Raw genomic sequence first — 14,019 nt, 5'->3', positions numbered from 1 at the left:
TTTCTTATAAACGTTCGGATTCGTCTCCCGCTCCTTGAAAGCGGCAGCTCTAGCCTTTAGCTCGATGCGGATGTTGCCTGTAATCCATGGCTTCTGATCGGGATATGTACGTACAGTCACTGTGGAGACGACGTCATCGATGCACTTATAGATGAAGCCGATGACTGAGGTGGTGTATTCCTCAATGCCATTGGTTGAATCCCGGAACATATTCCAGTCTGTGCTAGCAAAACAGTCCTGTACCGTAGCATCCGCGTCTTCTGACCACTTCCGTATTGAACGAGTCACTGGTACCACCTGCTTTAGTTTTTGTTTGCAAGCAGAAATCAGGAGGATAGAATTGTGGTCAGATTTGCCAAATGGAGGGTGGCGGAGAGCCTTGTATGCATCTCTGTGTGGTGTAAAGGTGGTCTAGGATTTTTTTTTTCTCTGGTTGCACATGTGACATGCTGGTAAAAATTAGGTAAAACTGATTTAAGTTTGCCTGCATTAACGTCCCCAGCCACTTGGAGCGCCGCTTCTGGGTGAGCATTTTCTTCTTTGCTTATGGCCTTATAGAGTTGGTTGAGAGCGGTCTTAATGCCAGCTTCGCTTTCTGGTGGTAAATAGACAGCTACAAATAATACAGATGAGAACTCTCTTGGTAGATAGTGTGGTTGACAGCTTATCATACGGTTGTCTACCTCAGGCGAGCAATACCTTGAGAATTTTTTAATATTAGACATCGCGCACCAGCTGTTATTGACAAATAGACACACACCCCCACCCCTGGTTTTACCAGAGGTAGCGTCTCTGTTCTTCCGGTGAATGGAAAATCCCTGCCAGCTCTACAGTGAGGGGGGAAAAGTATTTGATCACCTGCAGATTTTGTACGTTTGCCCACTGACAAATAAATGATCAGTCTATAATTTTAATGGTAGGTTTATTTGAACAGTGAGAGACAGAATAACAACAACAAAATCCAGAAAAACTCATGTCCAAATTTTTATAAATTGATTTGCATTCTAATGAGGGAAATAAGTATTTTACCCCCTCTCAATCAGAAAGATTTCTGGCTCCCAGGTGTCTTTTATACAGGTAACGAGCTGAGATTATGAGCACACTCTTAAAGTGAGTGCTCCTAATCTCAGTTTGTTACCTGTATAAAAGACACCTGTCCACAGAAGCAATCAATCAATCAGATTCCAAACTCTCCACCATGGCCAAGACCAAAGAGTTCTCCGAGGATGTCAGGGACAAGATTGTAGACCTACACAAGGCTGGAATGGGCTACACGACCATCGCCAAGAAGCTTGGTGAGAAGGTGACAACATTGATGCGATTATTTGCAAATGGAAGAAACACAAAAGAACTATCAATCTTCCTCGGACTGGGGCTCCAAGCAAGATCTCACCTCATGGAGTTGCAATGATCATGAGAACGGTGAGGAATCAGCCCAGAACTACACTGGAGCCCATCTGAAGTTTGCCAATTCAGAGGACAACTGGGTGAAAGTGTTGTGGTCAGATGAGACCAAAATGGAGCTCTTTGGCATCAACTTAACTCGCCGTGTTTGGAGGAGGAGGAATGCTGCCTATGACCCCAAGAACACCATCCCCACCGTCAAACATGGAGGTGGAAACATTATACTTTGGGGGTGTTTTTCTGCTAAAGGGACAGGACAACTTCACCATATCAAAGGGACGATGGACAGGGCCATGTACCGTCAAATCTTGGGTGAGAACCTCCTTCCCTCAGCCAGGGCATTGAAAATGGGTCGTGGATGGGTATTCCCACATGACAATGACCCAAAACACATGGCCAAGGCAACAAAGGAGTGGCTCAAGAAGAAGCACATTCAGGTCCTGGAGTGGCCTAGCCAGTCTCCAGACCTTAATCCCGTAGAAAATCTGTGGAGGGAGCTGAAGGTGCGAGTTGCCAAATGTCAGCCTCGAAACCTTAATGACTTGGAGAAGATCTGCAAAGAGGAGTGGGACAAAATCCCTCCTGAGATGTGTGCAAACCTGGTGGCCAACTACAAGAAATGTCTGACCTCTGTGATTGCCAACAAGGGTTTTGCCACCAAGTACTATGTCATGTTTTGCAGAGGGGTCAAATACTTATTTCCCTCATTAAAATGCAGATCAATTGATAACATTTTTGACATGCGTTTTTCTGGATTTTTTTGTTATTCTGTCTCACTGTTCAAATAAACCTACCATTCAAATTATAGACAGATGATTTCTTTGTCGGTGGGCAAATGTACAAAATCAGCAGGGGATCAAATACTTTTTCCCCTCACTGTATATTGTCAGTTTCTTCGTTCAGCCACGTCTATGTGAAACATGAGATGTTAGTTTTTAATGTCCCGTTGGTAGGATAAATCTTTAATAGTAGGTCATCAATTTTATTTTCTAACATTTGCACGTTAGCAAGGAGAATGGAAAGCATTGGGAGTTTACTCGCTCGCCTCCGACTTTTCAGAAGGATCCCCGATATGCGTCTCCTTTTCCGCCGTCTTTTCTTCACACAAAATAAAAAGTTTATTCCAGTCCGCGGTGAGTAATCGATTTTCTGATGTCCAGATGTTATTTTTGGACATAAGAGACGGTAGCAGCAACATTATGTACACAATAAGTAAAAAAAAATAAAAAATCACAATTGGTTGGGAGAGTGTAAAACGTCAGCTATGTTCTTCAGCTCCATCTTTTCTTATCGAGACAATTACAAGTTACTTGTTTACGCCTTGCCACCTAATACGTGTGTGTGTGTGTGTGTGTGTGTGTGTGTGTGTGTGTGTGTGTGTGTGTGTGTGTGTGTGTGGGTCCAGTGCTGACCTTTGCCATCTGTGCCCTACAGGCCCTGCCAGCCCAGCCAACCCTGAGGAGTGTGTGATGGAGAAGATGAAGAGGTTTAAGCGGCGTCTGTCTCTAACGCTGCGCTCCAGCCACACCATAGACGAGTCTCTGTCTGAACTGGCCGAGCAGATGACCATCGAGGACGGCGGCAACAAGGACAGCGGTCAGTAGGCATGTGTGTGTGTGTGTGTGAGTATTAGATATTGTATTAGTAAACAAACAGAGTGCACACACACACACACACGTCTACTGTGCTTTGTGCAAGTCCCAGTGATAAGAGACTGATGATGTTACTATTCTGAAGTGAGTCTTGACTGAATGCCAGTAGAGAAGGATACAGCCAGTGGACACACACACTAGGGCCCTTTGGTCACCCCGAGGATACAGTTGAAATTTTTGATGTAGCTGGCAGCCAATGGTATCCTTTCTTGCCATCTGAAGTGATTAGAGTGAGACTGAGGGAACGGGGTGAGAGACATCGAGAGGGGAAATTGACACACAGGGAGAGCGAGCAGCAGTGTGAATGATCGTGTCCTAGAGAGTAGCTCTTTATGTCCTTATGTAACAACAGAAGCAGCCTGGTGAGATGAAATGCCTACTGGGACACACACACACACAACGCAGGGGGACGGCAGGTGACGCTGCCACAATGTTTGTGGAAAAGACATCACACAGAAAAGGAAAACACTTTCACAAACATACTGCAACATCCCAAAATGTCTGACATCCTCTGGCCTACTTTAGGTTGCATAAGTGTTCTTTTCTGCTGTTTTTATATAAAACAAGGAAGCACTCTGTTTACTGAATTCTGCTCAACAGAAGACCGAACAGTACATGAACTACGTGTACAAATGACTGATTGATTCATTGGTAGATTGCGTGATGAATCGGATGGATGGATAGATAGATAGCCAGATTGATTGACATATTGTTTCTCCTTGTAGAGCCGATCGTGCGTAATGGGCGACCGCCCTCCTCCCACAGCATGCACTCGTTCCTGCACCAGTACACCGGCTCCTTCAAGAAGCCCCCCCTCCGCAGACCACACAGTGTCATCGGAGGAAGCCTGGGCTCCTTCATGACCTTCCCCAGCAACGGCAGCCGCCTCGGTGAGTTACACAGAGAGCGAAACAAACAGACTCGGAGATGCACAAGCACGTATACACTAACGGCACACATGCTTGCACAAACACTCATATGCACGCGCGCACATGTCATACACACACACTCATTCAAACATGTAGCCATATTTACTAATGACACACCCACTAGCAGCACCACTATAAGCAACCTGTTCTCCTTCATGGTCATGCCACCCGGTCGTCACCCGGCTGCCAAGGTGAGTTGCCGTGGAGATGGGCATACTCGTGCCTGTGCACCAGGAAGTGACAGAGAAAGAGCAGATGGCGACAGAGGACAAACAGGAAGTTAGTCATAGCCCCTGAGAGTTCCATCCTGACATGGTCATGGTGTGACTTTTCATCACACACACCAGACTCGTCTGTCTCTCCATCTTTATCTCCAATCTTCCTCTCAATTATATGTTTTTGCATGAGTCAACTGTTCTCATTCTACACTGTGTGCTTGTGCGGGTGTATATTTGCATCTAAAAGTTTGATGTTTGTGTGATTTCATACATTTGTGTGTGTCTGCGGACAAATGTTTTCCCTGCATTTTCTCTGAGCCATCACCATGACGATAGCTGTTCTCTGGTCTCCAGGGTGAGCCAACTATTTTGGTCTGCGGTCTTGTCTATAAGTTGTCATGAGGAGCGACACCTCAGACTGAACTGTGTCCCAGTTAGTTACATGGGTTTGGGGATATTGGGGGGGGAACAGACAATCAAGCATGTCTATCTGGGACAAGATGGAACTAGATTAGTATACACTGTCATGTACCGGTTTACCTCAAAGAACAGAGGGAGAGAGGGAGAAATAGGGCCAAAGAGAGTGGAGTTGGAATGAAAGGAGGGGTATTTGGTAGGCAGAGAAGGAGAAAGACGGCTGGAGAGAGAAGCAGAAAGGAGGGAGATGACAGTAGTGCGGTGTGCCTGGATGATATGGGATGGTATGACGACAGGCTGCTGGGTTGGAGGTGTTGACAGAGAGAATATGTGCCACACTCAGATACAGCTACTCATTAGCACACTGTGTGTGTGTTCATTAGTTCACCCCCCCCCCCCACACACACACACACACACTACATACCATGTTCTTGACTAGAGGCTGTAGTTTTTTATGTCCTAGAGGAAGCAGAGTTGGTTAGTGTTTCATCTGGCCTATGGGGTGAGAGAGGGGGGGGCTGCAGGATAATGAAAGAAGGGAACTTGAGAGAGAATGAGAGGTTGTAGGACCAGGCCATAAACTGTAACTGTTGACAGAATGAGATAAAGCACTCCTCTCTCTGTCTCTAACTTATTCTCTCATATTCTTAGACTCAGACTCAGTAGCCTCGGTTTTTCTAATGACTGCCTTGCCTGGTTCACCAATTACTTTGCAGACAGAGTTCAGTGTGTCAAATCGGAGGGCATGTTGTCCGGTCCTCTGGCAGTCTCTATGGGGGTGCCACAGGGTTCAATTCTCGGGCCGACTCTTTTCTCTGTATATATCAATGATGTTGCTCTTGCTGCGGGCGATTCCCTGATTCACCTCTACGCAGACGACACCATTCTGTATACTTCTGGCCCTTCCTTGGCCACTGTGCTATCTAACCTCCAAACGAGCTTCAATGCCATACAACACTCCTTCCGTGACTTCCAACTGCTCTTAAACGCTAGTAAAACCAAATGCATGCTTTTCAACCGTTCGCTGCCTGCACCCGCACCCCCGGGTAGCATCACCACCCTGGATGGTTCCGACCTAGAATATGTGGACATCTATAAGTACCTAGGTGTCTGGCTAGACTGTAAACTCTCCTTCCAGACTCATATCAAACATCTCCAATCTAAAATCAAATCTAGAGTCTGCTTTCTATTCCGCAACAAAGCCTCCTTCACTCATGCCGCCAAACTTACCCTAGTAAAACTGACTATCCTACCGATCCTCGACTTCGGCGACGTCATCTACAAAATAGCTTCCAATACTCTACTCAGCAAACTGGATGCAGTTTATCACAGTGCCTTACGTTTTGTTACTAAATCACCTTATACCACCCACCACTGCGACCTGTATGCTCTAGTCGGCTGGCCCTCGCTACATATTCGTCGCCAGACCCACTGGCTCCAGGTCATCTACAAGGCCATGCTAGGTAAAGCTCCGCCTTATCTCTTATCACGATGGCAACACCCACCCATAGCACGCGCTCTAGCAGGTGTATCTCACTGATCATCCCTAAAGCCAACACCTCATTTGGCCACCTTTCCTTCCAGTTCTCTGCTGCCTGTGACTGGAACGAATTGCAAAAATCGCTGAAGTTGGAGACTTTTATCTCCCTCACCAACTTCAAACATCTGCTATCTGAGCAGCTAACCGATCGCTGCAGCCCACCCAATTTACCTACCTCATCCCCATACTGTTTTTATTTATTTACTTTTCTGCTCCTTTGCACACCAATATCTCTACCTGTACATGACCATCTGATCATTTATCACTCCAGTGTTAATCTGCTAAATTGTAATTATTCGCCTACCTCCTCATGCCTTTTGCACACAATGTATATAGACTCTTTTTTTCTACTGTGTTATTGACTTGGTAATTGTTTACTCCATGTGTAACTCTGTGTTGTCTGTTCACACTGCTATGCTTTATCTTGGCCAGGTCGCAGTTGTAAATGAGAACTTGTTCTCAACTAGCCGACCTGGTTAAATAAAGGTGAAATAAATCAAATAAAAAAACAGCAGACTACTGACTCAGTTTGACACAAGCTATAGCAAATCCATGCCATGTTTATCTCATAGAAGATCACGAGGCAAAATGTTGAAATTGAGCAAGTTCAGCTTCTAAACTGTAACTCTTTCTCCTCTTCCTCTCCTCCTCCCAAGACATCGTCCATGAGAACCTGAAGATGGGCTCAGACGGGGAGAGTGACCAGGCGTCTGGGACGTCGTCGGACGAGGTGCAGTCGCCCACCGGGGTGTGTCTGAGGAACAGGGTGCAGCGACGCATCTCCATGGAGGTACACCCTCCCACCACCACCACCACCAACCCCTGTCTCTACAGAAGGGAACTACACCTCTCCCGGCTCCCCATCTCTGTCTTCCCCTCAGCTCTTTCTCTGTTGGTGTGGTGGGGAGGAGAGATAAGCAGGGAACACTTTTAAGAGGCTTTCACTGTCTGACTCTGAATAATGATATGAAACCTGTACCAGTGAGGAAGAGGGTAGAGCGATCGGGGGAGAGATGTGGAGGGAAAGGGAGGTAGTGGGATAGAGAAAGGAAGACGGAGATGGAGAAAGATGAGGGTTGATGGCAGGCAGGGTGGAAAGTATGAGCTGGTTCAGGCCACAAACAGACGACTGACTAATGGAATGTTGTCATGTGACAGTAATCTGCGGCACGCTTGGCCTCTGACTGCTGACATTCCAGACGATCCCCTGCCACATAGCTGGTCAACAATCATGAGAGTAACCTCGGATGGAGAGAGACTGCTCCACATAGCTCAGTGAGAACCTGCGGTTTAAAGAGGGACTGTCTTTAAAAAGATACGAATCCCGCTGAAAACGTACTGATGTGGCATCAGTATGAATTCGAAACGGTTATTCTCGTGTCAGAATTTACTACAAAGTGTAAATAGGATAATTTTGGTCATAAAGTTAGTCTCATCCGTGCGTCACAACGGGTAAATGAAGGTTGAGTTTTAATTTAACGATGTCCATTTGCCCACTAACATGGGGTGAACAGCTGCGGTGATTGCTCTCTATCCACTCGCATAAACAGTGACAGACCTGCCCAGCAGTTCCGGCGTTGTTTACGTAAGACAGTGCATCGCGCACTTTTTTACTTGAAAATACTGCACCAAACACTTTGGTTAGATGTAAATTTGTGTAACTAAAACATCCTCAGCAACAACTTTAATCATAATTAATTACAGATTGAGTTATCTTCGATTCATTTTGGGGATTTTGAGGAAGTTTATAATTCCACGTCTACAATGTCTCATGGTGGACCAACACCTCCAATACTGAAATCTTGTTTTTCTAATAAGCAACAGAAAACACACGTGCCAATCGGCGTATGTTCAGTCGCTCTTTACGCCTGTGGATGTTTTTCCTTTCGTCTCTGTGACTCGTTTTTGCTTTTTTCTGTATGTGTAAGCGGTGTTCTTTTTGCTATTTTCTATGTGAGTGAATGCTGTGAAGTATGACTTAGTTCCTGGTGTCCCATGGACTATTAGAATTTCTACTATATATTTAGTGCAGGGTTCATGCTAGTCTCACTGGTTCTGTTTACGGAGTTCCTATAGAATCACTGGTATGAATGCTGTTTCCTTAGCCTGGTGACATTCTGCCACCTGGTGGTCAGTCTGGAGAAGTGTAAACAGTACTTGACTACCTGTATATCAGTACTATGGTATTACACACACACACGCGGATTTACCTATTTCTCCTTGATGCCAAGTGTTTATTTTAATAGTCTGAGCGGAGGCACAAGAGGTGCTTGACCTTTTTAGATGGGAATCATCAGGTATCTGAATAATCACACACACACGTCATCTCGGTTACTACATCTAACCAGATTCACACAAACACTCATGTGGGTACATATCATTCGGCCCATTTTCTCCCCCCTTTGAAGCGGCGTGTTTATGGGGTTAGTTGGCTGTAACAATACACTGATTCATATCACGAGCTATAGCGAGAACATGATGCTCTCTTTTGATCTGTTTCTATGGGGGAGAGATGGCAGGCGGTACACAAGTGTTGCGTGATATCCATGATGGGTGTGTCATTAGTGTGTGAAGATGCTTGTTTGCTTATCTATGTTGTTCTTGTCACTCTTGTTTTGTGTTGAGTGTGCGATGCCATGTTTTCTCTTCAATAATGATTTTCATGTATGGATTATTTTTGTATAAGTGCCTCTATTCTTCTGTCTCTTTCTGGAGTGAGTGGGAGGGGAGAATAATTTCTAGGACAAAGTGTGTGGGTGTAGTCATGGAGCTTTCTGCTGTCTACATGTCTCACACACAGACAGACGCAGTATTCGATAGGACACATTATATATGTGTATGTTACACCTCTAACCCAATTGTTTGTGTGTGTAGGACCTGAACAAGCGTCTGTCTCTGCCTGCTGACATCCGTATCCCTGACGGTTACCTGGAGAAGCTGCAGCTGAGCAGCCCTACCTTCGACCAGCCCCTCAGCCGACTCTCACGCAGGGCCTCACTGGTACGTGTGTGTGTGAAGGAATATAACATTATTGCCCTACAGTGTTCAGGTACCGCACTCCTTTCTGGCAACAGGCATGAGGTTGAATTGGACTGTCTCTGTATGTAAATTTGTGTAGTGAATGAAGAAAAAACTGTACAAATGTCATTCAACACAGAAAAGAAGACAAACAGCATGGAAGATGATCTCTTAATTTGTGTTTTTCAGTCAGAGATTGGTTTTGGGAAGCTGGAGACCTACATCAAACTGGACAAACTGGGAGAGGTCAGAGAACACACAAACATACTCCTATAAAATCAGAAAACATGCTTTTCACAAGAAAGTTATTTTGTTTTGAGTCCGGTCATAACCAGTTATTTTTTTCTATAGGGGACCTATGCTACAGTATTTAAGGGCCGCAGTAAGCTGACTGACAACCTGGTGGCGCTAAAGGAGATCCGGCTGGAGCACGAAGAGGGAGCACCCTGCACCGCCATCAGAGAAGGTGAGTCTACACCTCTCTGCCGTTCCTCCTCTCTATCACTTTATCCCTGCTTCTCTTCTGCTCTCTCATCCTCCTATTTCTGATTTCAATGCTACATTCTATCTTTTATTTTTTATCACTCTTAGCTCTTTCTCATTCACTATTGTTTTTTTGTTTTTTTTTTAAATAAAAATTTGACCTTTTATTTAACTAGGCAAGTCAGTTAAGAACAAATTCTTATTTTCAATGACTGCCTAGGAACAGTGGGTTAACTGCCTTGTTCAGGGGCAGAACGACAGATTTTTACCTTGTCAGCTCAGGGATTCGATCTAGCAACCTTTCGGTAACTAGTCCAACGCTCTAACCACTAGGCTACCTGCCGCCCATTGTTCCTTCTCTTGCTGTCCCTCATCCCTCTTTCCTTCCCTCTCTCCAGTGTCGTTACTGAAGGACCTGAAACATGCCAACATCGTGACCTTACATGACATTGTCCACACAGATAAGAGCCTGACGCTGGTCTTTGAGTACCTGGTGAGAATCACTAAATTGCTCACACTTCATGCTGGTCTGTGTAGTCAAATATCTGCCCCAATTATCTGAGGAGTTTATCGTCTTAAATAGGCTGTTGTACATGTACTTCCTGTCCTGTCTGACTGACTGCTGTCCTCACTTCCTGTGCAGGATAAAGACCTGAAGCAGTACATGGATGACTGTGGGAACATCATGAGTATGCACAACGTCAAGGTGCGTATGACCAAGACGAATGACCTAACACTCACTACACTGTACTGTAACTCACTTTAGATAAAAACCCTTGCATAATAGTGGTTAACATTGCACGTGTTGTTTGTGCGGTTCTAGATCTTCTTGTTCCAGATTTTGCGGGGGTTGGCGTACTGCCACAAGCGGAAGGTTCTCCACAGAGACCTAAAGCCCCAGAACCTGCTCATCAACGAGAGAGGGGAACTCAAACTGGCTGACTTCGGTCTGGCGCGGGCTAAGTCTGTCCCCACTAAGACGTACTCCAACGAGGTGGTGACTCTGTGGTACCGGCCTCCTGACGTCCTGCTAGGCTCCTCCGAGTACTCCACACAGATTGACATGTGGTAAGAACACTACACCTGACGTCCTGATAGGCTCCTCTGAGTACTCCACACAGATTGACATGTGGTAAGAACACTACATCCTAACAACCTAGGCCAAGGGTAAGCAAATCCTACTCTGGAGGTCCGGAGTACTGCTGTTTGTCTCTTCTGCCTGATAATGAATTGCGCCCACCTGGTGTCCCAGGTCTAAATCAGTCCCTTATTAGAGAGGAAGAATCAAATAAAAAGCTGTGGCTGGCTTTGAGGTCCAGGTTTTAGGGCCCTATATCCTTACACCCTAGCAACCACAACCACTTCATTCAATGTATTTTACACACATAAACTTTGATTAAGTGCTCTGCGTCCTAACTCCTTCATCCTACTCCCTAGCCTCTATTTTCGTGTGTGTGTGTGTGTGTGTAATTCTCTCTCTCTCTCTGTGTGTGTAGGGGTGTGGGGTGTATATTTTATGAGATGGCTGCAGGTCGTCCCCTGTTTCCTGGCTCCACCGTAGAGGACGAGCTCCACCTCATATTCAGACTGCTGGGTGAGGACAGAGTACAGCCTGATTCGGATGTTACAGCTGAACTAACCCACCGACCTAGCGCCACCTAGTGTCTGCTACAGGGACGAACACACTAACACAACCACAGAACTCTCTAAATAAGCAGGAGAGTCCCCAGACATGCTGCTGCTGATGGGGACATTATTTGAGCGTTAACTAAACGTTGATAGAGCGTTATTTGAAGACTGTCCCCTCTCTCTCTTATTTCTCCAGGCACGCCATCAGAGGACAGCTGGCCAGGGATCTCTGGCGTCGAGGAATTCAAATCCTACAACTTCCCCAAATACAAACCTCAGCCGTTCATCAACCATGCGCCCAGGTACCGTGTGTGCGCGCGCATCCATGAGTGTGTTTGAGTGCACACGTTTCTGTGTGGGTTTGTGAATGCGTATATGTGAGTGTGTTTAGTCAGTACATGAGGCAGGAAGTCCTGTGGAACTTTATTAAAGCAACTCTCCACTTCCTTCCTTCCCATTAGTCACCACCGACTGACATTAAACCCTGTGATTCTCTCTCTCCCTCCTCTCTCTCTCTCCTTTTTAGGTTGGACACAGAAGGCATTGAGCTGGTGTTATCATTCCTGAAAGTGAGTTTCTCTGGCTACATTTTCCACACACTGTGTAACCTACGCAGTTATACGCTGAACCATTGGCATGCAGTACTGATAATGAACAACAGGGGGCACAGTAGTCACTTCTGCCTTACTGATTCGGTTTCAGTTGTTGCTGTAATGTCAGTGTGTTAACTGTTGGTCTCCCTCCTCTCCAGTATGAGTCAAAGAAGAGGATCTCAGCAGATGAAGCTATGAAGCAGGCCTACTTCAAGAGCCTGGGGACACAGGTCCACACACTGCATGAGAGTGAGTCTCTAAACCTGGGGATGGTCTTGTCCTCTGAATGGCCTGGAGATACACTCACACATAATTACAACCCTCTCTCTCTCTCTCTCTCAGGTATATCAATATTCACTCTGAAGGATATCCAACTGCAGAGAGACCCTGGCTATCGGAACTCCTCACACCAAGAGTCAGGTGTGTAAAACACACACGCACCTCTTCTTACCTGGAGCTGTATAACTGTTATGATAGACATGGAACTCTCTCTCTCTTTCTTATCCACTCCATCTCTCCAGGCAACAGCAAGAACAGAAGACAGAGCATGCTCTTCTAGACGTTCTGCTCCCGGGCGCTCCAGGGTGGAGCTGGTTCCTGTTGCTATAGTAACCGACTCTCGCTTGGGATGAGAATGAACAGGACAGAGCCCCCTCTCGCATGAGCCCCTCACCCCTGGAGAGACCCCCTCACCCCCATAGAGCGAGTGAGTCTGGAGTTGATTGGGGAGGGAGAGATGAACTACGTTTATTTATTTGAAGATATGGAAGGGGGGTAGGGGCTATATTTTGCTGCTAAACTACTACTGTCTGTATTTAACACGCAGTTTGTGTATATGATTATGTGAACTCCGACACCATGCACAACCGACCAGTCGCTAAGGTTACTATTGTTATTGTTATGAATTATGGTTATTATGATTCCACTGATGATCTCGATGTTGTTTATCATAGCTGTTACCTTTGCTGTTGTGCATGTCATTGTGTTCAGAGACTGAATGCCTTTTTAGCATTTTTTTCTCAAGTACTTTCTCAAGCTTCCTCTGATGGCAGTGTGACTGAAGTGAGACCAGACCAGTGCAGACAGAGAGAGGGACTGGGAGTGTCTGGTCCTCAACTGGAAATCTTTCTTCTGAACTGAATCATTTCCCGGCCTCCCTCTCATTCTCCTTGACCTAGAACGTTTCAGGAGCCAGACGGGGGGTTAGGAAGGGGTCAAAATGGGGTTGAGATGGGGTCAGGAGAGCACAACGACCCTCAGTCTTTTAGCCAACGAATGGGACCACAGCAGAAGGTGGAGTTTGACTCCCCAGGACATTTCCGGTCTCCCTCGCCGCTTGTCATGGCAACAGGAAAGCGGCGATTAGGGGGGAGAGAAACACTGAAACGCCGCAGGAAGTAATGTGACCTCCCGAAGGAACCCATCGGTCTCTCCCTCTGTTTCCCCCCAGGATGGTCTTGACTTAAGTTATTGTATGCAAGTTCTTAATCTTCTCTTCTTGCCTTTTTGGAGGTCTACAAATACCGTCTGTTTTTGTGCATCATCAATAACTGTAAGCAGTTACTAGTTTTTTTTGAATGGCTCTCTACTCTGTAGCTGGCCATGGGAGTGGGGATGTACCATGATTTCAGGGCAATACTAGGATGACTGGTGCTTTAAAATGGCTGACTTGATTTGACAGTATTAAGAGATGTTGTTTTCTATGTTAGACCTTTTGACCTCTCCTTGTGAATACAGTGTCGTGTGGCATGTCAAGGGGCAGCAGCTTCGCCTCTCAAAGGAGAAGAAATACTTGTTGTTTCAGTCTGCATTGGACCACTCCTCTCTCTTTCCAGCGTTTGTACACATTTGAAATAGACTCAAGCCGCTGTGTTTAACTGACAGTGTTGTATATTAATATTGTCATACTGTACTTTTTCACGTTTAAGAATGACCTGAGCTTACCTGAGCGTGTGCGCATCTGACATGGAATGCCAGCTGTGGTAACTCAACCTCTCTGGGACGCTGACAGTTGGTGGACCTCTTTTTACTGGAACTATTTATTTCTCATAATCACAGTAAAATGTGTGTTTGCTAAATACATTTTGTCTTTATTGTGGTTTTCTGGGTGAAATTGCAGTAGCTGATGACACACAC

The 14,019-nt window shown here is 45.8% G+C and overlaps 1 protein-coding gene across 2 annotated transcripts in view; it reads left to right on the top strand.

Moving 5' to 3' along the window:
* Positions 1 to 13,965, top strand: part of LOC112216925 (cyclin-dependent kinase 17) — a 42,614-nt gene extending 28,649 nt beyond the window's left edge. The window contains exons 2-16 of one of the 2 annotated variants that reach the window (XM_024377077.2): positions 2,839 to 3,000; positions 3,782 to 3,946; positions 6,817 to 6,950; positions 9,035 to 9,160; positions 9,368 to 9,424; positions 9,530 to 9,644; positions 10,060 to 10,154; positions 10,305 to 10,367; positions 10,485 to 10,729; positions 11,158 to 11,255; positions 11,487 to 11,592; positions 11,817 to 11,859; positions 12,042 to 12,132; positions 12,226 to 12,303; positions 12,405 to 13,965. In XM_024377077.2, the coding sequence (XP_024232845.1) occupies positions 2,874 to 3,000; positions 3,782 to 3,946; positions 6,817 to 6,950; positions 9,035 to 9,160; positions 9,368 to 9,424; positions 9,530 to 9,644; positions 10,060 to 10,154; positions 10,305 to 10,367; positions 10,485 to 10,729; positions 11,158 to 11,255; positions 11,487 to 11,592; positions 11,817 to 11,859; positions 12,042 to 12,132; positions 12,226 to 12,303; positions 12,405 to 12,442 (1,581 nt within the window). In that variant the 5' untranslated portion in view covers positions 2,839 to 2,873 and the 3' untranslated portion in view covers positions 12,443 to 13,965. Of the gene's footprint in view, positions 1 to 2,838; positions 3,027 to 3,781; positions 3,947 to 6,816; positions 6,951 to 9,034; positions 9,161 to 9,367; positions 9,425 to 9,529; positions 9,645 to 10,059; positions 10,155 to 10,304; positions 10,368 to 10,484; positions 10,730 to 11,157; positions 11,256 to 11,486; positions 11,593 to 11,816; positions 11,860 to 12,041; positions 12,133 to 12,225; positions 12,304 to 12,404 lie in introns of those variants that run through there. The other variant, XM_024377078.2, reaches the window with a different exon arrangement.
* Positions 13,966 to 14,019: the final 54 nt, after the last annotated feature.

Source organism: Oncorhynchus tshawytscha, linkage group LG17 (assembly GCF_018296145.1).
Source record: "Oncorhynchus tshawytscha isolate Ot180627B linkage group LG17, Otsh_v2.0, whole genome shotgun sequence".
NCBI classification, from domain to species: domain Eukaryota; kingdom Metazoa; phylum Chordata; class Actinopteri; order Salmoniformes; family Salmonidae; genus Oncorhynchus; species Oncorhynchus tshawytscha.
This window is presented reverse-complemented; position numbering and strand designations above follow the sequence as displayed.